The 22,914-nt window shown below is 48.1% G+C and overlaps 2 protein-coding genes across 13 annotated transcripts; both read left to right on the forward strand.

Annotated features, from left to right (window-relative positions):
- The first annotated feature begins 4,364 nt into the window (after positions 1–4,364).
- On the forward strand, positions 4,365–8,124 carry clrn1 (clarin 1). The gene is made up of 3 exons (XM_085380195.1): positions 4,365–4,828; positions 6,052–6,231; positions 7,293–8,124. Exons 1-3 carry the CDS (start codon positions 4,576–4,578, stop codon positions 7,556–7,558), a joined length of 699 nt encoding a protein of 232 aa, XP_085236321.1. The 5' UTR covers positions 4,365–4,575; the 3' UTR covers positions 7,559–8,124.
- Positions 8,125–8,258: 134 nt separating this feature from the next.
- On the forward strand, positions 8,259–21,005 carry mindy4b (MINDY family member 4B). 12 transcript variants are annotated; one of them, XM_085380185.1, is made up of 14 exons: positions 8,259–9,385; positions 10,311–10,401; positions 11,614–11,667; positions 12,167–12,190; positions 14,559–14,702; positions 15,107–15,226; positions 16,362–16,459; positions 16,686–16,851; positions 16,931–16,996; positions 17,586–17,612; positions 17,721–17,793; positions 18,222–18,398; positions 19,952–20,132; positions 20,218–21,005. In XM_085380185.1, the coding sequence occupies exons 3-14, from the start codon at positions 11,614–11,616 to the stop codon at positions 20,417–20,419; spliced, it is 1,332 nt and encodes a 443-aa protein (XP_085236311.1). In that variant the 5' UTR covers positions 8,259–9,385; positions 10,311–10,401; the 3' UTR covers positions 20,420–21,005. The 12 variants fall into 12 exon arrangements, with proteins under 12 accessions (XP_085236311.1, XP_085236310.1, XP_085236312.1 ...); XM_085380184.1 differs by having other exon boundaries at positions 8,259–10,401; XM_085380186.1 differs by lacking the exons at positions 8,259–9,385; positions 10,311–10,401 and having other exon boundaries at positions 11,583–11,667; positions 17,542–17,612.
- The last annotated feature ends 1,909 nt before the right edge of the window (positions 21,006–22,914 follow it).

Consider the following 22,914-nt stretch of genomic DNA (forward strand, 5'->3'; position numbering starts at 1 on the left):
GCGTTCCCACAGCTCAGGTACAGAGAGCAGAAGAATACAAAGCCCAAAAATACAAAATCAATAAGATAATACAATATATACCACGGTAACTGAGGTTCTGTGCACACGCACAAACAGTGTGTGTGACGGAGAAAATCATGCAAGAAATTCATTTCAGCTATTCTTCTATCTAAGAAATCCATAAGGATAGATATGTACGTGCAAACACACGTACAAATACACATACATCCATACACACCAAATATACACATATATATACACATGCACACGTCCATACATATAAGGTGCATTATCCATGTGGCGGTGACTGTGGTTGTCCACGTGACTCATGACATCATGATCGAGGAGGCTAACTGCTGCTGACTGATCTGTGAGGGCGTTTCAGTCTGTGACTGAAGGAGCTGCTCAGCCCACTCACACACTCATGCAGAGGGTGGTGTGGGTTGTTCATGATGGATGTCAGCTTTACTAACATCCTCCTGTCGCCCACCACCTCCACAGACTCCAGAGGACATCCCAGCACAGAGCTAGATCTCCGCACCAGTTTGTCAACCCTGCTCCTGTCCGTGGATCTGCTCCCCCAGCAGGTCACTGCGCAGAGAGAGGCGGGCGCTAGCCCGTATTAGTCTTTTTTATGAGTTCGCCCTCCTTAAGAGCAGTGACCTTGGGGGCCTTTGTTCCCTTATTTCTATTTTTTTCGTGTTGCACTCCGGTTGCCTAGGCCGGGGTGTAACAGTGTCATAGAAGAAAACAGACTGGATGTAAAAGATGGCGATATCTCCTGCTTCTTGCTCCAGTCACTCACTTCCGTTCTCAGTGTTTTACCTGTTAGACCAGTGGTCAGGAACTCCAGGCCGCAGCCTGGTTTTAGAGTTTTCAGCTGATTTAAAAGGCTAAATTAAAAAGTTCTGCAGAGGCATGGTGATGAGCTCATGTGACTCAGGTGTGCTGAAACCTTCCCCGCCTCTGTTTCAGTCTTATTCCAGACGTTATCTGAATATTTCAGCATCACTTCCTGTCCACCTCCGTGATATGTCACAGAGCCGGTTTTAGGCTGAAAAAGGTCCCACGTGACCACAAACCGCGCTCAGCAGTAAGGTTGCTAGGAGAGCAGAGTGAAGCTGACCCCCCACCCACTTGAAACGTAAAGGCAAATAGGCGGAGCGGTTAGTGCTACGTTTGTGCAGATTTGTGCAGGTAAAATTAGCGTTTGTGCTGCTACGGTTTCCGAGATATTAAACTTTATTTTATAGGTCATTCAAAGGTCACCATCCCCCCAGACTGCTCCAAAACGGGCCAAAATGGTCTACTTTTTTAGTGCTACGTTTGTGCTGGTTTGTGCAGGTAAAATTAGCGTTTGTGCTGCTTCTGTTTTAAAGATATTAATGAAAATGTAAAGGTCAACCAGCCCCCCCACATTACCCAAATCCAACAAAAGTGGTATCAAACGTTTGTGCTACGTTTGTGCTGCAGAAATTTTTGTTTGTGCCGTTATTATTTTAAAGATATTAACAGAAATTTCTAGAGGTCAACCAGCCCCCCCATATTAATTAAATCAAACAAAATGGGTGTCAATCAACTGTGCTACGTTTGTGCTGGTTTGTGCTGCAAAAATGTTTGTTTGTGCTGCTAACATTTTAAAATGTTTAATAAAATAACGTCTTGATGCGTGCTTAATCATCCAGGTAAGTAAATCCCAAAAGGTTGATTCTGTTCATCTGGACATTTTCAGTTGGAGAAACGTTTCGTCACTCATCCAAGTGACTTCTTCAGTCTCAGCTGACTGTAGGTTTCCCCAACCATATAAACACCCGTGAGTGAAGTTGCCCCCCCTACCTTCTTCAAATCGAACAAAATTGATGTCAAACATTTGTCCTGCAAATTATTTTGTTTGTGCAGGTTATGTTTCCCTAATTTTATAAACAGTACATGTACAGTGAGAGAGATGTTACATCTGTCTTCACTTGCATCCCAGTCATAGAAGCGTTGGAGGTCGTTCATAAGAGATTACAGGATCATCCCAACCTCAGCAACAGGACCACTCTCAGCACTGATCAGTTGTGTTTGCTTTTGGAACTGTCTTAATTCCACCCATTTTGCATAAGGGTCAGTACAGGCAGAAATCTAGGTGTGCCATGGGTTCCCACAGGCCCCTGGTCAAAGTCACCAAACCAGTTCGTAAGCAGGTACAGGTGTGGCCAGAAGGGTCCTCAGAGGCACTGCTTTTCCACCACAGGCCGCCACACACGACAACACCACAGACTTTCAGGAATATACAGAAACTGTCACTGCCTACATCCCAAAATGCATCGATGATGTCACAGAGACCAGGACTATCACTGTCTGGGCCAATCAGAAACCATGGCTCACAGGTCAGGTTTAAATGCTCCTAAAGTTGAAAAATACAAGCCTTCAGAGCCGGGAATTAGGTGAGTCTAAGAACAGCAAGGGCAAACCTGTCACGTGGCATCAGCTACAGCAAAGCTTCAGCGACAGCAGAGATACTTGGAGGCAGTGGCAAGGAATACAAACCATCACAGACTACAAGCCCACTCTACAGACCGTGGTGACACAATCCCCAGACAGTGTGTGGAGATCCCTCCACCATCATTACTGAACCCAAGAAGTCATCTATCTCCTGCTTTAAGGACTACCGTCCTGTCAAACTCACCTCCATCATTATTAAGTTAAGTGCTTTGAACGGTTAGTCATGCATCAAATCAAATTATTGCTTTCCCCCAACCTGGATCCATTTCAGTTCGCATACCGGTCAAAACGCTCAACCGATGATGGAATTTCAACTGCCCCTCACTCAGCCCTCACACATCTGAACACTAGAGACTCATATGTCAGAGTGCTGTTCATAGACTTCAGTTCAGCATTCAACACCATCATTCCCCAGCAACTCATTCACAAACTGGATCTGCTGGGGATCAGCACCTTGCTGTATAACGGGCTGCTAGATTTCTTGACAGGAAGACAGCAGACAGTACGGGTCAACAGCAACACCTCCAGCCCAAGAACACAGAATACGGGGGCTCCCCAAGGATGTGTGTTGAGCCCCCTTCTCTTCACTCTGCTGACCCACGACGAGATCTACTACAGGGGTGAAGTTAACCATCTGCCAGAGTGGTACAGCAACAACAACCTGTCCCTGAATGTGGAGAAGACCAACAGTGACTCTACTTCCTCTGCAAACTGAGAAGCACAAGAGATTCAACCCCCATTATGAGCACCTTTTACAGAGGCACAGTTGAGAGTATCCTCACCAGCTGCATCACTGTGTGGTATGACTCCTGCATTGGGTTCTGCAGGAAAAAATGACAACGGGTAGTGAGAGCAGCCGAGAGCATTGTGGGGACCTCTCTTGCCTCCCTCCCCAGGAGATCTACTGCACCTGCCTCATCTGGAAGGTCGTCTCCATTACAGGTGACTCCACTCATCCCTTCAACAGCGTCTTCAGTTTGCTGCCATCAGGAAGGATACTGAAGAGCCTCCGGGGCAGAACCAGCAGACTGAGAGACAGCTTCGTCCATCGGGCTGTCAGGATGCTGACCATCTCTGGATCGAGAAAGGGGGCCCAAGGGTACATCTTTCGCCATCCTACAATGCTGTGATTGTAGCCATTCCCCACTTTCTGTGAATGGTACTCATGGCCATTGATCAATAGGCTTTGATTAGTTGTCATTGATCAATGGTCATAAGAATTTGCATACTAACAATCATGGAATTAACCCCCCGGCACATTGTTCATTCAGTGGCGCTAGTTTCCTTCACTATGCAAATGTACTGTTTATAAGGTTGGTGAAACCTGCAGTCAGCTGAGACTGAAGAAGTCACCTGGATGAGTGACGAAACGTTTCTCCAACTGAAAATGTCCAGATGAACAGAATCAACCTTTTGGGATTTACTTACCTGGATGATTAAGCACGCATCAAGACATTATTTTATTAAACATTTTAAAATGTTAGCAGCACAAACAAACATTTTAGCAGCACAAACGTAGCACAAACGTTTGATACCACTTTTGTTGGATTTGGGTAATGTGGGGGGGCTGGTTGACCTTTACATTTTCATTAATATCTTTAAAACAGAAGCAGCACAAACGCTAATTTTACCTGCACAAATCAGCACAAACGTAGCACTAAAAAAGTAGACCATTTTGGCCCGTTTTGGAGCAGTCTGGGGGGATGGTGACCTTTGAATGACCTATAAAATAAAGTTTAATATCTCAGAAACCGTAGCAGCACAAACGCTAATTTTACCTGCACAAATCTGCACAAACGTAGCACTAACCGCTCCGCCTATTTGCCTTTACGTTTCAAGTGGGTGGGGGGTCAGCTTCACTCTGCTGTGAAAGAAAGATGAGTCTGCTGCGGGCGCGCGCATCACAGTCTCGTGCTTCGTCTTTAATGAGAACTCGAACCTCCTGGCTGTAAACCGAGCCCTTGTTGCCATGGACCCAGCGCAGGTGTGCGCTGGCACCTGACGTTTCCCGCGGTCCCCCCTCCTCCCGGAGGTGGAGGCGGGGGCGTTGTGGTGGTGGCCTCCTCCCCCGGCTCCTCCTCCTCCATCATGCCGGGCAGACAGAAGCAGCTCCTCTTCTCCGTGTGCGGGCTCCTCGGCCTCTCCTGTGCGCTCACGGCCGCGGTGGCCACCGGCCTGCCACTCTGGCTCCGCGGGGCCGTGCTGTGCCGCACCGGGGCCGAGCTCGTCAACGCCACCGGGGCCGAGCTGGACAAGTTCGTGGGCGAGCTGAGCTACGGGCTGTTCCACGGACAGCGCGTGAAGCAGTGCGGGCTGGGGGGCCGCGCGGCGCGCTTCTCCTGTGAGTGATCGCCGATGATGCATGCGCACGAGCAGTAATTCACGCACGAGCTGCTGCGAGTCTGCTCACGGCTCTATCAACAACTCTGCATTAATAATAATCAGGTTAATCAATAACCCTGTTCATTGATCTGCAGTGACTGCTGTCATCACATTATTGTTGTGACAGAAAATATTTCAGCTGAAAAAAACTAAAAACTATAAAAATAAAAACACTGATTCAATTGGGACAGCAAACTGAAAAAGTTCAAGATGTCAAACAGATGAGATTTCATAGTAACCAGAACTCCATAAACTGAAGAGCCAGGACTGAGACCAGGACCAGGACCCAGACCAGGATCAGCATCAGCATTTCTGATTTGGGGGTTTTGGAGCCGGAGCTCTGTTGTCACCGGGGTGGCAGAAAAATGATTTCTGAACCCTGATGCTGATTTGAGACAAACGCTGAGCTCTGCCTGCGTGACTGTGCGTGAACGTCACAGTCACGCAGGCTGAGCTCGTCTCATTGGCTCGGACACACGGCCAGCAGCAGGCGACCTTCATAAATAAGGTTAATTAAAGGTTAAATGAATACAGCTGCAGATGTGAAACCACTGTCAGATAATCTTTTCCAAACGGGCGAATAAACATTTGTCACGTGACTCTGAGCGCTGGGACAGGAAGCAGCTCCCTCTGAGGTCCTGGGCAGCGCGGCACTAATGAGGTTTCCGCCTGATTGCGTGGGATCTGCGAGCAGAGACAAAGCCGCTCTGTCCCTGCAGGACCTGCGTCTCTGCTTCAGTGCAGAGCTTTTTGTTTCACGTCAGCGTCTCTGTGGGACGTTTGTCAGCCTTCGTGGGTGTTCCAGCAGTGGGGGTGTTACTGTCACAGCTGAACTTAGTGGGGAGGTGGAGCACGCTCCAGGTTCCAGCAGCTCGTGTTCTCTGGTTTTAAATCTCTTATTAAATATCTGACAATGTTCACTTCTTGTGTCTGTTTTGCACACTTCCTGTCTCTGTGAGTTTACAGAAGATTTTCTGTCACGTTGGCGCTCTTGATTCTGTTTTTCATGTTTCTGTCTCTTCCTGTGTCGGTCTCGTCTGCTTTGTGTCAGCGTGTCTTCGCCCTGCTGTTTGACCCTCTAACAGGAAGTGCTGGCTGTGTGTCCCGAGGCTCGGTGACCTCTGTGGTCGCTGCAGACCGGACACGCCTCTCACTGCAGGTCTGTCTCTTGATGTCTTCCAGTCTTTCCTGACCTCCTGAGTGCCATCCCCACGGGCCTCCACGTCACCGTCATCTTCTTCTGTGGTGTTGTGACACTCTTCTCCTCCGTGGCCACCGGCTTCTTCTTCTTCAACGCCTTCGGCAGACCCTACGAGACGCTGCAAGGCCCCGTGGGACTTTACCTGTGGACCTTCATCACCTGTGAGAACCACACCCTCACAGCTTCACCTGCCAGTCCACGGGAAGCTTTTGTTTGTACTGTAACGTGTGTCAAAGATAACCGTCCTCACGGTTGCCCCCAGCACAGCCAAATACGTCATCATTTGAAGAAGGGCTGATAAGATAAGAACAGCTGTTCGCTAAAATACGACCAAAAGCACGACTGTTAGAGATGGGGGGGGGCAGAGGAAGGACAGTGTCACTGAAATGCATGCTGGGACAGTTGGCGGGCTCCCTGTGAGCCTGTAACGAGATATAAAATATGGATGGTCTGAAATGAGTTCGGAGAGGATCACAGACAAACAGCCTGATAACAGAGCCCAGGGCAGGAGAGGGATAAAGCAGGCGGGGGGCGGCCTGGCCGAGCATTAAGACCCAACGATCCTCCGCTCATTTCCTCCTTCTCCGGGTTCATTTCACTTAATCGGCCCGTCCAATGTGTGCCTGCAACCGCAGACCCCAATTAGTGCCGGGCAGCGTCCCCACAAATACTCCAGTTTCACTCACAAAGGCCCGCAGAAGCCTAGCAGGCCGCCACGGCACCTGTCTGAGGCCACGCCCCTAACGATGCAAACTTGAACCTTAACACAGTTTATGCAGGTGTGTAGTAGAAACAGGTGTTACGAGGGCTCAATATTCACAGACACCACACAGCTTATGCATCAGGCTGAAGCATCTTAACGCAGCGGTCTGTGTGGACGAACTCACTGCTGCCCCCGCTGGACGGGGGAGGAACTGCAGTGTTGGAGCCTGTGCTCCTCACAGTTGGATGGTTGGTCCAAACCCTGGATGGGGAACCAGTGATGCACAGACTGGAGACGCCTGTCAGTCATGTGACCTGAGCTCAGCTGAGCCACGTTACCATAAGCTCCATCACGGGTTTTATTTTCACCGCCTGAGCTCCTCTGATGACATCATCACTCCTTCTGTTGTGGCGTCTGGTTCGCCTCCTCTGGCCTTCTCAGAGGTGGAGGTGGTGTCTAAGGGTGATGGGGTCAGAGGTCAGAGGTAAGCCTGATGGTTCCTGTCTGTGTTTCCTGCAGGTGTCGGCAGCTGCCTCGTCATGGTCCTGTTTGTGTCGGAGGTAAAGCTCAGTCGTCTGTCCGAGCGGATCGCCAACTTCAATGAGGGGAATTTCATCTTCCAGACGTACACCGAGCGCTACGACCGATGCTTCTGGCTCTTCTTCCTCATCTTCCTCCTTCAGGGACTGAACGCCCTGCTGGTCCGACTGGCGGGAATCCAGTTTCCCTTTCAACAAAACAAAGAGGTGGAGCTGAGCGGCGGGGCGGCCGACCTCATGTACTGAGAGGAGAGGAGCACGGCTCAGCGGGAAAATGGCCTGAACGCCAGACTTCATCAGCCGCCACTTCCTGTCGCCGCAGCTCTGTCAGACGGCTTTCCTTCACAGTCTGTTCCACACTGAAGAAGCCGAACCCTCGCTCTTCACCAGCGTGAGGGCGTTTCCCTCAGTAACAGCGACGATCGTGACTCTGACGCTGAAACTACGAACAGTTCATAGATTTGAAATGTTACTCTGTGGTAGATGACGCCGTCGAGCTCCTCTGTGTCTTCGTTTCTTTGCAGATCTGTGATGTTTAGGTCCTCGCTGGCTCACTCGTCCTTTAGCTTCTTGTGTTTCACCGATCACGATGACCACGCATCCGGCGCCGAGCCCGTCCTGATCCGAGCTCTTTGGTTCTGAGGACAGGCGATGCCTCGGCTCTGCCGTGTTGCTGTGTGGGAAAGCAAACGTGATCGCTGAACGCAGAGGAAGGTTTTGGACAGTGAATCATTGACAAAGTGTGTTTCTGTGCAAACCATCACGAGCTAAATGTGCCTGTTAGGAAAATAAAACTGTATCTGAGCGTCTGCTTCTGGGTTTGACTGATTGTTTGGTGGCTTCACGTCTGGATTTCTTCTGTTCCTGCAGCTCTCTGTGACTGATCTCTGACCAGCTGCTGGTCCGTTGCTCCTCTGAGATCTTTCTGAGGGCTTTACATGACGAGGACAGAGGTCACCAGCAGAGAGCAGAGCCTGGAGGTCGGAGGTTACGCTCCCTGTGGAGGTCCTCGCCTTTGACGGGTTTGATGAGGAGACAAACGTAGGACTTCATTTTTTTACAATATAAAAGACCAGAGTTTATTTTTTTTCTGTGACATGACCTGTAACTGTGGCTGATCAGATATTTACTGGTCCAAATACAGAAAGCCATCAGTTGCCATGGTGATGTTCTCATTTTTGCACATCATCATGAAAGCAGAAATATCCCGAAACCCTCGGCAGCGTTCACACAGCGTGCTGAATCCTGAGCAGCTTCAGCCGCACGTGGCAGAAAACCCGCGACAGCGGTGAGCGAGGTGCTTCAGGAAGCCTGTGATCGGGTCGGCATTAGCGTTGAGAGCCTTTGGACTGAAACCTCATGGCGTGTGTTGGCTTTAACGGGGCCATGAAGCTGGCGGTGCTGCAGGGCGCTGTGATGAGGCCCGCCCCCTGCAGTGACACCGAGCCCGCCCTCCGTGTTTGGACGTGCTGACAGAGCAGACTGGACTGTCTGTTGTCCTCTTGTTTCCACTGTGTGTTTAATGGTGGCATCCTCTTTAGCAGCCGGCCAATTAAAGGCCAGGATTTCATCGCACACATGATGATGGCAGACGGCAGCTCAGCTGGAGAAAACTGGATCTGCTGTTTTTAGAAGGACTTTAAACTTTAACCATGTTCAGCCTGAAGTCCAGGCAGGACACGGGGTGTGATTACTGCTGGCCGAAGAGCTGCAGCTTAATGAGCACGTGCGACTGCGAAACCCGTGAGCGCGCCTCTGGTGGCCTGAACGCTGCAGACGCGTCAGGGAGTCAAACACGGAGACGTCATCAGCTGGAAAGCCTGAAACACCCCAGGGAGTGAGAGCAACACCGATGAGCTCTGTGCCGTTTGTGAATGAACAGGGAGTGATGCGCGCAATGCCCGAGGGGATACTGTCACAGTTAATTGGCTGACCCTGGGGATGGCAGTCAGACGTGGGAGGTAAAAAGAGCCCGCTCAGACAGTCCGGCCTCGGACACACAGCTTCCCGTCACTCAGACCACTGCAGGTAACACGCTTCCTCACAGCGGGATCGCCGAGCTCCGATTCACAGGTAATACTCCCGATTTTCCTCTGACAGCAGAGCTCCGAAGATTCAGGATCACGCTGATATATGTACAATGACATGTAGGTGCACTTTGGTGTGTGCTGGAGCAGGTCAAGGTGACGATGATGGTCTTGTTGCTGAAGTTAGACGGTGCTGCTGGTAGCAGATGTTACTCTCATGAGAAGAAGCAAGAGGCTTCCTGTGACTGACGGTGCAGCTGCCGTTACTGTCGGAGGGTCACTGAGGGTCCTGCAGATCAGGACGTGGTGACGTGTAAATAAAACAAATAGAAATCTGTGAAAACCCTTGGGCCGTAATTCAAACACACGTCCCGTAAAAAACAATCGTCTCGTATTCAGAGAAAATATTACGCGTTTCGTGTTGAGCTGAAAAGGAGCAGTTTTTCCCGAACTTCAGCTACAAAGGAAAAGACACGAAGCTGGATTTATGGATAAAAAGTGTTTGTTTTGTTTCAAAATAGCTGAGAACTGTTCGCTGACAGCTGCCAACATCTGCGAACAAATATCATTCTGTAAAGTTTATATAGTGTGTAACTGTTCGTGTAGAGTGTTATTAAATTTATTGCTAATGCATCATATGGCACACTGACTGCTGAGGGAATTTTAGATGCACTCGTCATCAGAAAGGTTGCCGACCCCTGGTGTAAAGTAATAAACAGAGTCCATTTCTCAAAATCCCGTTTGTCTAAAATTTTCCTTCAATTATAGATCAATGTGACCTCCCCCTGCAATCCATATGTTTTCTTCTGTTGAAGAAGAAGTTTCTATGTTTGAACACATTTTGGGTTTTCAGAGGTTTTTGGATCCGATCCGAGAAGACCCTCTGACTGCCATATTTGGAGTTCCAAAGACCCTCTTAATATAACTCCCCAGCAAACTGAGATCGTGGCTTTTTGTTCCCTTCTTGCTAGACGCTGTATTTTACGCCTCCATCTGCATTGCAATGGCTTAATACTGTCCGGACATTCTTGAGGGTGGAGACGATCTCACTCACAGTGAAAGGTAGTCCTGCTAAATTTATCCACAAGTGGACACTCTTTGTGGAATATCTCAGATCTTTTCCTTAGAACAATGTGATTTACCCACCTGCAACTAGATTGAAAAGAATTTGAAATTTACTATTTTTAAGGTAGGCACAGGATTTAAGCCCCGCCCCCTCTATTCTTTTATTTGTATTTATTTATTGTTTAATTTTATTTATTTTTACTTTATTTTATTTATTTATTTAATATTTTTTCTAATTTACTAACTTTTTTCTTCATTTTTTTCTCTCAATTTTCTGTTCTTGATGTTTAAAATTGTAAAATTTCTTAAAATTATTTTAATTTGTCTTTGTTTAACAAGAAAAAGTTAAAATGATTTGGAAATAAATATTTGAGAAAATATGTCATGTAAGATACATGTAACTCCGAAATGACAACACAGGCACGGCTTCTTCAAGACGGGCACTTCGCTGCATTTATTGAACGCCGTGAAAACTACAAACATAAAACACAAAGGCTTTAAGCGCTTCAGTCTATCAAAAGTAACACTTGTGCTTTAACAACAAAAATTACCTCGTGGCCGCCTGCCACTTCGGAGGTCCTAGAAGAATAGCTTTACAGTCTTGTGCATTCTAAATTAAAACATAAAATAATTAGAACACCACACATTACAAATTTTCACAATATTACAATACAGTTATGGCAAATGACAAATACCTTGTACCGCTGGTAGACTAACCAGGCCTTTGCAGATAGCTCGCTGGACTCCTTAGCGTGATTATTAAACGTGGGCTCACAGCCTATACTATCACGCCCAAACCTCGCGATAATAGCGGTGTAACAAAAACTTGCTCTTTGTGACAAGATAAACACACCCTTACAATGTTGACCGCAGAAACGTACAAGCAAGAACATTTTAACTGCTGGAACCATCTATTAAACTTCTTTATACATAAGCCATTTCTGTGACACTTACAATACATACAATACAATGTATATAAGTTTGTATTGTTTGTTTCACAAGCAGCACAGAGGAACATCTGGTCTCAGTCCAGACATGGAGAGTTCAGAACGAGCAGATATTTCAGTGTCGAGCAGATGTGTCTGCTTTAGACTTTAAATACTTCCTGCTTAGTTTCTGTGAAAACAGTGAAGCGTGTAGATGGATTTGTCAGGAGAGGAACTGAAGCTGTGGTGTTTCCTGTAAACTGATGAACTGATGTGTGTTCAGATGGAGGCAGAGATTCAGCAGATCCTGGTCCAGGTGTCGGAGCTGCAGCACCAAAGGAAAGTTCACTTCCTGCTTCAAAAAATCCGATCTGCTCCCCAAATCTGAAGGCCTACACACACCGCCAAAGAAACACCACAAAATCCTGAATTTTCTGGTTCTGAACTGGCCGTGCAACTCGTACACACTGAGTACGGCATTTTTCTGTCCTCTAAGCGTCAGCAGCATCAGTGAGGACTTCCTGGTCTGGTCCAGGAGCTGAAGCTTTGCTCCGCATATCAGCACGTGGCACAGCCTGGAGCTGAATCTGGTCAAACACAATTATTTTACTGTGTCAGTATCAGTGTGTGTAGAGCTGTGAGAGACACATCGACATGTGACAATCAGAAACATGGAGCCTCTTTGTTGCTGCTGCATGAACAGATGAGTCCCAAAAACACTTAGAACACATAAAATATTTGTAGGATTTTATGTGTCAGGTGTGTGAAGGCTTTCAGAGAGACAACTGCACAGATATTTTCAGACTGAAGGATTTATCCTGTTGTGTTCTTCCTGCAGGCTGCAGTCACAGTCTGTGGTTGTAAGTATCAACATTCATTTACACTCAGTTTTATTCATATGGCACCAAATCACAACAGCAGCCTATGTCTATTGCAGCATAACTAAGGGAGGATTCAGGGTCACCTGGTCCAGCCCTAACTATATGCTTTAGCAAAAAGGAAAGTTTGAAGCCTAATCTTGAAAGTAGAGATAGTGTCTGTCTCCTGAATCCAAACTGGAAGCTGGTTCCACAGAAGAGGGGCCTGAAAACTGAAGGCTCTGCCTCCCATTCTACTTTTAAATACTCTAGGAACAACAAGTAGGCCTGCAGAGCGAGAGCGAAGTGCTCTAATAGGCTGATATGGTACTACAAGGTCATTAAGATAAGATGGGGCCTGATTATTTAAGACCTTGTATGTGAGGAGCAGGATTTTGAATTCTGGATTTAACAGGAAGCCAAAACAGGAGAAATCTGCTCTCTCTTTCTAGTCCCTGTCAGGACTCTTGCTGCAGCATTTTGGATCAGCTGAAGGCTTTTCAGGGAGTTTTTTGGACATCCTGATAATAATGAATTACAGTCGTCCAGCCTGGAAGTAATAAATGCATGAACTAGTTTTTCAGCGTCACTCTGAGACAGGATATTTCTAACTTTAGAGATGTTGCACAAATGGAAGAACGCAGTCTTACATATTTGTTTAATATGTGAGTTGAAGGACATGTCCTGGTCAAAAATGACTCCAAGGTTCCTCACAGTGTTACTGGAGGCCAAGGTAATGCCATCCAGAGTAAGAATCTGCTTAGATACCATATTTCTAAGATTTTCAGGGCCGAGTACAATAACCTCAGTTTGATCTGAATTAAGAAGCAGAAAGTTAGCGGCCATCCAGGTCTTTATGTCTTTAAGACATTCCTGCAGTTTAACTCATTGGTGTGTGTTATCTGTCTTCATGGACAGATAGAGCTGGGTGTCATCTGCATAGCAGTGTAAATGTATGCTATGTCTTCTAATGATGCTGCCTAAGGGAAGCATGTATAATGTAAACAGAATTGGTCCTAGCACTGAACCCTGTGGAACTCCATAATTAACCTCAGTGTGTGAAGAGGACTCTCCATTTACATGCACAAACTGGAGTCTATTAGATAGATATGATACAAACCACTGCAGCGCAGTACCTGTAATACCTACAGCATGTTCTAATCGCTCTAATAGGATATTATGGTCGACAGTATCGAACGCTGCACTGAGGTCTAGCAGGACAAGCACAGAGATGAGTCCACTGTCAGAGGCCATAAGAAGATCATTTGTAACCTTCACTAAAGCTGTTTCTGTGCTGTGATGAGCTCTGAAACCTGACTGAAACTCTTCAATAAGCCTCTGCAGATGATCTGTTAGCTGTTTGACAACTACTCTTTCAAGGATGTTTGATATAAAGGAAGGTTGGAGATTGGCCTATAATTAGCTAAGACTGCTGGGTCTAGAGATGCTTTTTGAGTAAAGGTTTAACTACAGCCAGCTTGAAGGCCTGTGGTACATAGCTGATCATTAGAGATAGGTTGATCATATTTAAGATCGAAGCATTAATTAATGGCAGGACTTAGACACCTTCCATACATCAGTCTGCGCATATCCAAAAACATGACAGGAAAATAAGACGGCTGTCACGGTGAGCATACATATCCATGCACAGCATGCTGAGGTGTGCAGAGTTTTCAGCTAACAGCTCTTCAGCTGATGGTTCAAAAGTCTGGGTTCGACTCAGACTGCCACTGTTTCCAAAAGAAAGCATATTTCTGTTTCTGTAACTAGAAATGAATTTGAAATGTTGACAGTAACTCAGAGACCCTCTCTCAGCATCCATCACGCCTGATAGAGCGATAGATAGATCAGCTCTGCCCTCTGTTGGTGGTGCCGCTGCACTGCACTCAGGTCAGTTTTCAGCTGACTGTGTAACACTCAGTCAGGCTGCAGCTTCAGACAGGATGAAGGAGCAGCTCGTCATCCTCGCCGTGGCTCCGCTGTAGTGTTAGTAAGGGCCGTCCCTCAGCTGTAGTCAGTGATGTCAGACCGCAGGCTGGACTACATCGAGCTGCTCTGGCAGGAAGTGAGCAGGAATCCTCACGTGAGTCACCTCTAAGAAAATACTACTGCACTTACTACCACCACGTACTGTGTTTGATCAGTGTCACCCTCACGCTCCGCTCTGTTCATCAGCTGTCCAGGAGCTCATATTGATTTATTTTGGTGTGTGCACTGAGGGGAGACAAAGGTAAACGCCTTCCTGAGTAACGTGACTGCAGGTTTGCTGTAAATCTGATGTTTCCGTTGTTCAGCGTTGAAGCTGTGGGAAGTGTTTTTTTCATTGTGACTGAATGGTCGAAGGCAGCTGTTTGTCTCGCTTTCTCCTCAGAGGCTGCTGGATGTGGAGAAAGAGGAGGAGCAGGAGGAAGCCCCTCCACCCCGGAGGACCCTTCAAGCCCTCTGCTCTATCCCCCGGAGGCTGGCCATCTCTGCGGGGCTCGGGGGAATGCCGGTCACCCCCCAACTGATTGAGGTAAACACAAGGATTCAGAAACAGGTCACCTGACACCCAGCGGTGTCAGGTGACCTGTTTTCCTGTAAACACGATGAGCTCACCTGACCACAGATCAGCCGTGTTATGCGACTCCTCCACTTGGCTAAAGGGAGGCGGGGTTTATGAGGATACCAGGATGGAGGTGTGCAGGTGCTGAAACTCCAGCTCTATGATGTTATCTTTATGCAGTCAGACTTCTGCTTGAAACAAACAGTTTTAGTTCCTCCTCCTTTACACTAGTTTTATTATCATTGGCTGCCTGTAGCAAACAGAAGGTCTGAACAGAGCAGGGAGTGTTCAGAGCTGCTTTGACCTGTTGTTCCCCGTCAGGCTGCATTCAGGACAAACGACTGACCGATGACCTGTCTCTGTGTTGATGTCAGAGCCTGAGGAGGATTCTTCTGGGTGGAAACTTTCGTGTCTTCGACTACGAGTGGAGGAAAGCAGTCTTCCACTTCAGGGAACCAAACTCCGAGTTCGCATACGCTCTGAAGGCTGATGGGGTGAGAAACCAACTCTGCTTTTAAGATCAGGCTTCAAAGTTTCCTCTTTGCTAAAGCATGTAGTTAGAGCTGTTTGAGACGGAGAGACAGCTTCATCCATCAGGCTGTCAGGATGCTGAACTCTCTCACACACCAACTCCAGACCTGCATCCAGATGAAGTCTGAAGAAGTAAATCAGGAAAGAGAGAGAAAGGGAACGGAGGAATTAAAGTTAATATTTCCTTACAAATGTTATATGAATATCAGGAAAAGAAAAGCAGAAACTCGAACTAAACCTTTAGCTTTTTAACCTTTCTTAATTTTTTGATAAATTTTACATTATAATATTCTATATAATACAGGAGTGTTATTTATCCTCCAGTTCAGTGATGTACCTGATAAATAATGTTGAACGTTCTTACTTTCACTGTCACACAGCTGATTCAATTGTTAAGACCCTCTCAAATTTATTAAAAAAATGTATCACTCGTTCATAAAGAAGAAGGTAACTACGTGTGTCGTTTCCACAACACTGCTTTCCTCCCAAGGTGCCCAGAGCCGCTGAAAGGAACGCACGGACACTTGGGCCTAAAAGTTTACCAAGCTCCACACAACGTTTTCCTTCGCGTGGTTGAACGTAGCGCAGCTGTAGGCTTCGTTTTTATTGGCTGCGTGAAGGTACGTCACAGCGCGCGGTGGTCAAAATTCACCCGCTGATTGTGTGAGCACTCCTGGCTCAGCGCAGCGTTAAAACGTTGTTGTGCAGCACGAGCAATAGAAATGAACGGGCTTCAGAGCGCGGTGCGTGCCGCGTCCCGTGTGAAAGGGCAGGTAGACTACAGAATGCGCTCACCGTGTTGCTTTTGAACAAACGTCCTCTAACCAACCTCTGTGCTGCAGAAGCTTCAGCACCACTTAATAGCAGACTGAGTGGGTGTTTACATTTGACCCTGTAGATCAGAGAAAATACAGAATAAATGTTAACTTGGTTTTTATAGTGTAAACAAAAAGAGTTCAAAGCAAACATTAAAAGCCCAGAATTTCCCGGACACGACTAAGAGCGTCATCTCACTCCTGATAGGCTGGCAGTTTTAACCCATCAGCATCAAGCCCCGCCCAGAATATTACATCTTTTAAGGTCAGGTGTGTGTTTCAGGGTGGGGCTCGGGCCATTCAGATGGTCGTCCAGGCTCGCATCATTAAGCACCTGCTGTTCACCCAACAGAGCACCTCAGACGGACAGACGCTGCACAGGTGAGGCCTCTCTGGCGTGGAAATGGTAAAGGTGAGATGTCACATGATGAAAAATGAACATGACAGAAAATGGGAACAGTGGGACGGTAACTGGTCTTTCTCTGTGCCCAGCGGTTCTCTGAAGTCGCGTCAGTTTAGCACCCAGCATCCTGCGTCACCTTTGACCTTTGGTGTCCTCGGCTCCCCACAACTCTAATGTGTTTCTATTATTTTGTCCACCCTCCAGTCTGACAGAGGTAGGACGGCGGGAGCAGGACAGAGCATTGGCGGCTGCCCTGAGCGACAGCCTCTGGTTGGCCGGCCAGGAGGCGAGCGCGACTGTCACCTTGGTAACCGAAGACTATTGCATCACATCTCACCTGGACAACAAACTGGACACCTTCACAGAGAGGGTACCGCCCTTCCTCACAGCGCTGCGACCGCTGCTCCGTCCCCAGCATCTCGTCACGTCTGTTCTTTCATGTCTTTCAGCTGCAGCTCTTCACGTTCAGCGAGAAGGACGCCATCACCAACTTCATCCTCGACCACATCCAGTGCGTGAGTACAGCATCCAATCAGGACGCCAGAATCAGGTCACTTTACCTTAGCGCTAACTCTTCAGCTTGTTGCATTAATGCGGATTCAGGTGAGAAAAACGAGCACTGATCTTTACGCACGTGACACGACTACACAAAAATACGGCCTGCGATCGGACGTGGAGCTCCGTCGGCCCGCTGTCGGAAAGGTTTCGGGTGGTTTGGAGCCCGCCGTGCGACGTGACCTGTTGTCTTGTTTTTTTGTTTTTTTTATTGACAAAGCACAAAATACAGATATACAAATACAAAATAGCAAACACAATGTCAGGGGGTTCGTATAAAAAAGCAAAATAGACACAGTCTATTATAGAATCACATGATATTGAACAGGGAACATAGGTTTATGGTTTTAACATATTGTTTGGTTTCATTTAAAAAGCACCGAAAGGATGGTTTTGCGTTAGAAAATTTCGACTTATGTATATGAAATTTGGCCAATAATATCAATAAGTTAATCAAATAAAATTCGTTTGCCCTGTGCATGGGGTATGACCTGTTGTCTTGTAGTTTCAGGAGGAGGGCAGTCATGGCGTCATCCTTTTCCTCTACAGCCTCATCTGCTCCCGTACCATCGAGAGGTAACCACACAGCGAAGCTCTGCGATGTTAGCGCCCCCGACAGGAAACAGTCTGTTACAGCCCGCTGGTTAACTGAGCCGTTGACCATGTGCGTCCTCTTCCTCACAGGCTGAGGCAGGACCTAGACTCTCCTACGTCATACCTGCTGCACCTCAGCCCGGGCAGCTCTGCCTGTCGGCAGGTAAGAGCTCACCTGACTCATGTTGCCAGACTTCATTTAGAAATCTTTGTGTAAGGCGTTTGTACCTGTGCACTATCAGATACCAGGCCCGCACCTGTCACAGGTGTGTCGTTTTACATGCGTGCTCCGCCCACTCATGTCATTCACTCAGCAGCTTCCTCGTCGCTCTGTGTTCAGCTAAAAATGTCTCAATCAGAGAGCACCATGGGAAGTAAAAATCTGCTGGGGGGGCTAAACAGCTGACAGTGACATCATCAGACATGGATGCTCGTTTGTGTTTCCTGCTGATGTCGCCTCCGTCAGCCTCAGCTCTTGTGCTGACCGCTCAACGATCAGAGCGTCTCTGTTAGCCTGAGAGCGTCTGCGAGCGTGCGCACCTGTAGAGTGCAAAGTGGGAGGAGCCTCCAGGTCTCTGCTTGTGTATGCAGGCTCTGCTGAACCTGCTACTGACCGGCAGAGCCAGCCCGCACCTCTTCAACGGGATGCGGCACTTCGGGCAGGACGGCCTGCCTCTGCAGCGCCCCCTGCAGGGCGTCCTGTCCCGCAGCGATGTAGGATATCTGCGCTGGAGTCGAGAGGAGATGGAGCGCGGTGCGCTGCCGCAGGTAGAGACCTGTAACCGAGCACCGCTGGCACACACACACTCACAGCTATGTGTTGATTACAGGTCTTTCGGTGACATGAGGAAGCAGCAGAGCACAGCTGATGTAATCAGGATACTCACAGTAACCTTTCAGGTGTGCCTCAGGTGTGTGTTACATCCGTCTATGCTGCTCTCATCAGTCTTCAGTCCTTCAGTTTCTCATTTTAAACAGCTGACGGCCGGCAGCTGTGAGCTGAGGCTGGGAAGCAGCTCGTGGTGCTGTGAGGTCGTTTCACTACAGCAGAAACCAGTAAAACTGTGTCCTTTACTGGTTTACCCATTATATTACAGCCTGATACACACCGTTTGGGCTCTGTGGATTCAATTCAATTTTATTTATATAGCGCCAAATCACAACAAAAGTCGCCTCAAGGCGCTTCATAGATACAGAGAAAAACCCAACAATCATATGACCCCCTATGAGCAGCACTTTGGCGACAGTGGGAAGGAAAAACTCCCTTTTAACAGGAAGAAACCTCCGGCAGAACCAGGCTCAGGGAGGGGCGGGGCCATCTGCTGTGATTGGTTGGGGTGAGAGAAGGAAGACAGGATAAAGACATGCTGTGGAAGAGAGACAGAGGTTAATAACAGATATGATTCAATGCAGAGAGGTCTGTTAATACATAGTGAGTGAGAAAGGTGACTGGAAAGGAAAAACCCAGTGCATCATGGGAATCCCCGGCAGCCTACGTCTATTGCAGCATAACTAAGGGAGGATTCAGGGTCACCTGGTCCAGCCCTAACTATATGCTTTAGCAAAAAGGAAAGTTTGAAGCCTAATCTTGAAAGTAGAGATAGTGTCTGTCTCCTGAATCCAAACTGGAAGCTGGTTCCACAGAAGAGGGGCCTGAAAACTGAAGGCTCTGCCTCCCATTCTACTTTTAAATACTCTAGGAACAACAAGTAGGCCTGCAGAGCGAGAGCGAAGTGCTCTAATAGGGTGGATCTAAGGAGCAAGGAAAGAAAAGCGTCTGGATTTCTTTAAGCTTCTTGAAGACGTTTTATCCGAGAAGCTTCTTCAGTTCTGAGAGCAGATGGTGGCCCTATGGGGAGTGTCCCTAAGAGGGTCGTGGATCCCCTATTGATCCTCTGCCTCAGAGCTGGAGAAGCTTCTCAGATGAAACGCCTCCAAGTAGTCCAGATGCTTTTCTTTCCACGATAACCATGACTGAGGACCTGTGGATAATGTGTTATCACTCATCCACCTGGATCATTCTGTTAGGGGCGTGGCCTCGTTGATGCGGGTGTACCGTTAATTTGGGTGAGAGCGATACTAGGATTTCATCATTTTATGGATGCAGCTTGCTAAACACTCCCTGTTAGCTGATATCCAAGCACTCCACCCTCTCCACCTTCAAACAAAACCAAAAACTAATATTAGCCAACAGGTGCCATTAGGCACTGACCAACCACCTCCACCTACATCAGAGACTTTCTCCACGAGGCTCTTTAAGTTAAACAGCTGAGTTCTTACAGTCAGAAGAGCGCCCCCTGCCTGTCTCCCTCCGTCTGCAGGTGGGCAGCATGCTGAAGACTCCCAGGTTCCCGGTGTGGGTTTGCAGCATCAACAGCAGCTGCTCGGTCCTGTTCAGCGCCACACGCTCGCTGCTGTCAGACTGGAGGGCGGAGCATCTGTTCCAGCTGTACTACTACTGTGGGCAGAGCTCGCAGACAGTGACGGCCAGGCTGACAGTCGGTGAGCGTTGCGGTCGCACGTCTGCAGGTCTGACCGGGATCCCTCTCGTGCTTCATCCACCATCTGTTTCCTGTTTCCTGTACAGATACTCACTCCCACCACTGGGAGGCGTCGTCCAGAGATGGAGGAGATCCAGAGAAACGGTTTCCCTCACTGGAGATGACCATCAGGACCAAGTGGGACGGAGCTGTGATCGCCTGGAACGGCACCTCCCCCTTCTACTGAACATCACCACAAACACTGGTCTGCGGTCGTCACAGCACTCCCGACTGTTTTTACCATTATAGGAAACCAGATGTTAAAAGTCCCGTTACGAACCTCACGTCTTCAGTAACCACTGATGATTCGGACCAGAGGTGTTGGCGAGGTCACCGTGGTCACTGACGAATCAGCGAACACAGCCGAGCACAAACAGAGCGTCTGGAGGTAAAATGAATCCAGACTCCAGCCTGTTTGCATCCCACGTTATTCCCTGCTGTCCTCTGGACTCGTCTCTGTCATCAGACCCTGACGACTTCCTGTTCTTGTCTCCGTGTTTCTGGGTGAAGCTGAAGGCGGCTCTGTAGTAGCGTCACGTCTGCCCAACGTTTAACCTTTGAACCAAACTGGTGTTTGTCTTTGATGATGTTTCAGTCTCGTGTCCTCATCTTAAATTGTTTGATCTTCGTTTAGCTGAAAGTCTTCTGTTCCTTTGAAATGTAACAGAAATAAATCTGACTCATGTTTAAACATCCATGGAAACTTGTGTTTGTTTGGTGTGATCTCCGGGCTTGGAGGTTTCTGTTCCCTGTCACACTGCTTCAGTGAGGTCCGGCTCTGAGGAGGCCCACGGCTTCCTGAAAGCCGTCCGAGGCTTCAGTGAACATGATCAGCTTCCTCTGATTTTACCTTTGGCATGACAGGCTGCTGCTGACAAAGAGCCTAAAGACAGTTTAAAACGGCTTCTTTGCTGGAGAGCTGTTGCTCAAGGGCACTTTAAAAACTACAAGAACATCTGACTCAAGACTTTTGCACATTACTGTTGTATTTATACAGCACGCATCAACACACTGGGGCCAACACAAAGGATAGAAGGGCCTTCAGCACCGTGGCCACAGGTCTGTGGTCACATGTCTGAAGATGAAACAGCGTTACAGTAAACCGAGCAGCTGGATACGGGAGCATGGAGCAATGTCGGAGTTATCCAAGGTTACAACATTCTCAGGCAAAAGTTCTGGTGACTAAAGTGAGCTCGAGGTTCCTGAGTCTGTGTTTCAGAGCCGACTTTCCGACCTCTCAACTCTGTTCAGGTCTAAAAGCTTCAGCCAGCAGTGATCAGAGCTGCCTGTGTGTAGGACGGACCGACACCCGAGAAGCTCGAACGCGGCTGATTGAAACACGAAAACTTCAACCCTGGAGTTCTCTAGCACATCAAGACTATCTCTCCACACCGTTACATATTCCATATGTACGGGGTACGATCTCCCTTGGTCGTGGCGCGTGGATACTTCTTTAAGACACTCCGGCGTGCCAGGCCACGCCCCACAGCTCACGTGCGTGGTTCACATGACCAGCGGGGCTCCTGTCATTGCTCGAGTGGGGCGGCTCCTCGCCTCTGCAGCTTGAGCCACTGCTATTACTACTGCTCATGCAACTGCATGCTGTTTCCCCCTGGCGTCTTGCCCGAACTTTGCTGGTTTATGCGCCAGCCGCACCACGCTGTGTCTGATACGTCAGCCAGCGAGCGTGTGTGTTCCAGCCTGCGGCGCCAGCTGTGCACGAGTGTATCGTCCTCAAGTTGACTCTTGAGGCTCCTCTGTCAGTCGGCCCTCGCTGTGGCGAGTGAGAGCTCTCCAGCCTGTAGCGCCATCTCTCTATCTGGCGTATTTCCCACATGTCATAGGTTTATGCGACCAGCTAGAGATCGCACGGTTACTGTGTAACCTGGGTCCTCTTAGGCTACGTTCACACTGCAGGCGAAAGCGCATCGAATTTCTATGCGACCCATATCCGATCATGGTGTGACAGTGTGAACGGCACAAATCCGATATTTTCAAATCCGACCTGGGTCACTTTCGTATGTGGTGCTGAATCCGATGTTTTAGAAAGCGACTGCTGTTTGATGGGGTTTTTTTTTGTTTTTTTATATAAACTTTATTTAACAAACAATGAGTATACAACATACGAACAGATGGGGACTTCCGGTGGCTCGTAGCACCGCATGGCCGCATAGAGAGTGACCTCCGGCACCAACCGTGTGTTTCCCCGGACTCGAGAGCTGTATTGGGGCTACACTGCCATTTTTCGACGCAAGAATGAGTGGGGATAAATCTAAAAAGGGAGGATACGGGCTACGAAACATTCTTGACTGTGAAATGGAGAAGGACGCCGCGGCTAGTGAGGCAAGCCTCGCATCGGGACAAGATGGCGACCGAGGAGAAGGTCTGGGTTGGCTTCGGGATGCTGTGTCGGAGTCTTACACGCCTCTCTGCAGCTTCTCTCCTCCTGCTACCCCCCAAAAACCCATCTCCATAGAGACTGTGTCAGCTCCCAAACAGACAAAAAACAAACTAAAAACCATCAACAAACAACTTAAACATAAACAATTACAAAGAAAGAACAATACAGTATCCACATCTGAACCAAAGAGTAAAACAGTGAAATGTGGATTATTAAATATTAGGTCTCTCTCCTCCAAGTCTCTGTTAGTACATGACTTAATAATTGATCAACAAATCGATTTACTCTGCCTTATAGAAACCTGGTTGCAGCAGGATGATTATGTTAGTTTAAATGAATCAAC

The sequence above is a fragment of the Rhamphochromis longiceps genome, linkage group LG14, assembly GCF_057381845.1.
Source record: "Rhamphochromis longiceps isolate RC_006_pf linkage group LG14, R_longiceps_female_GT1.1, whole genome shotgun sequence".
NCBI classification, from domain to species: domain Eukaryota; kingdom Metazoa; phylum Chordata; class Actinopteri; order Cichliformes; family Cichlidae; genus Rhamphochromis; species Rhamphochromis longiceps.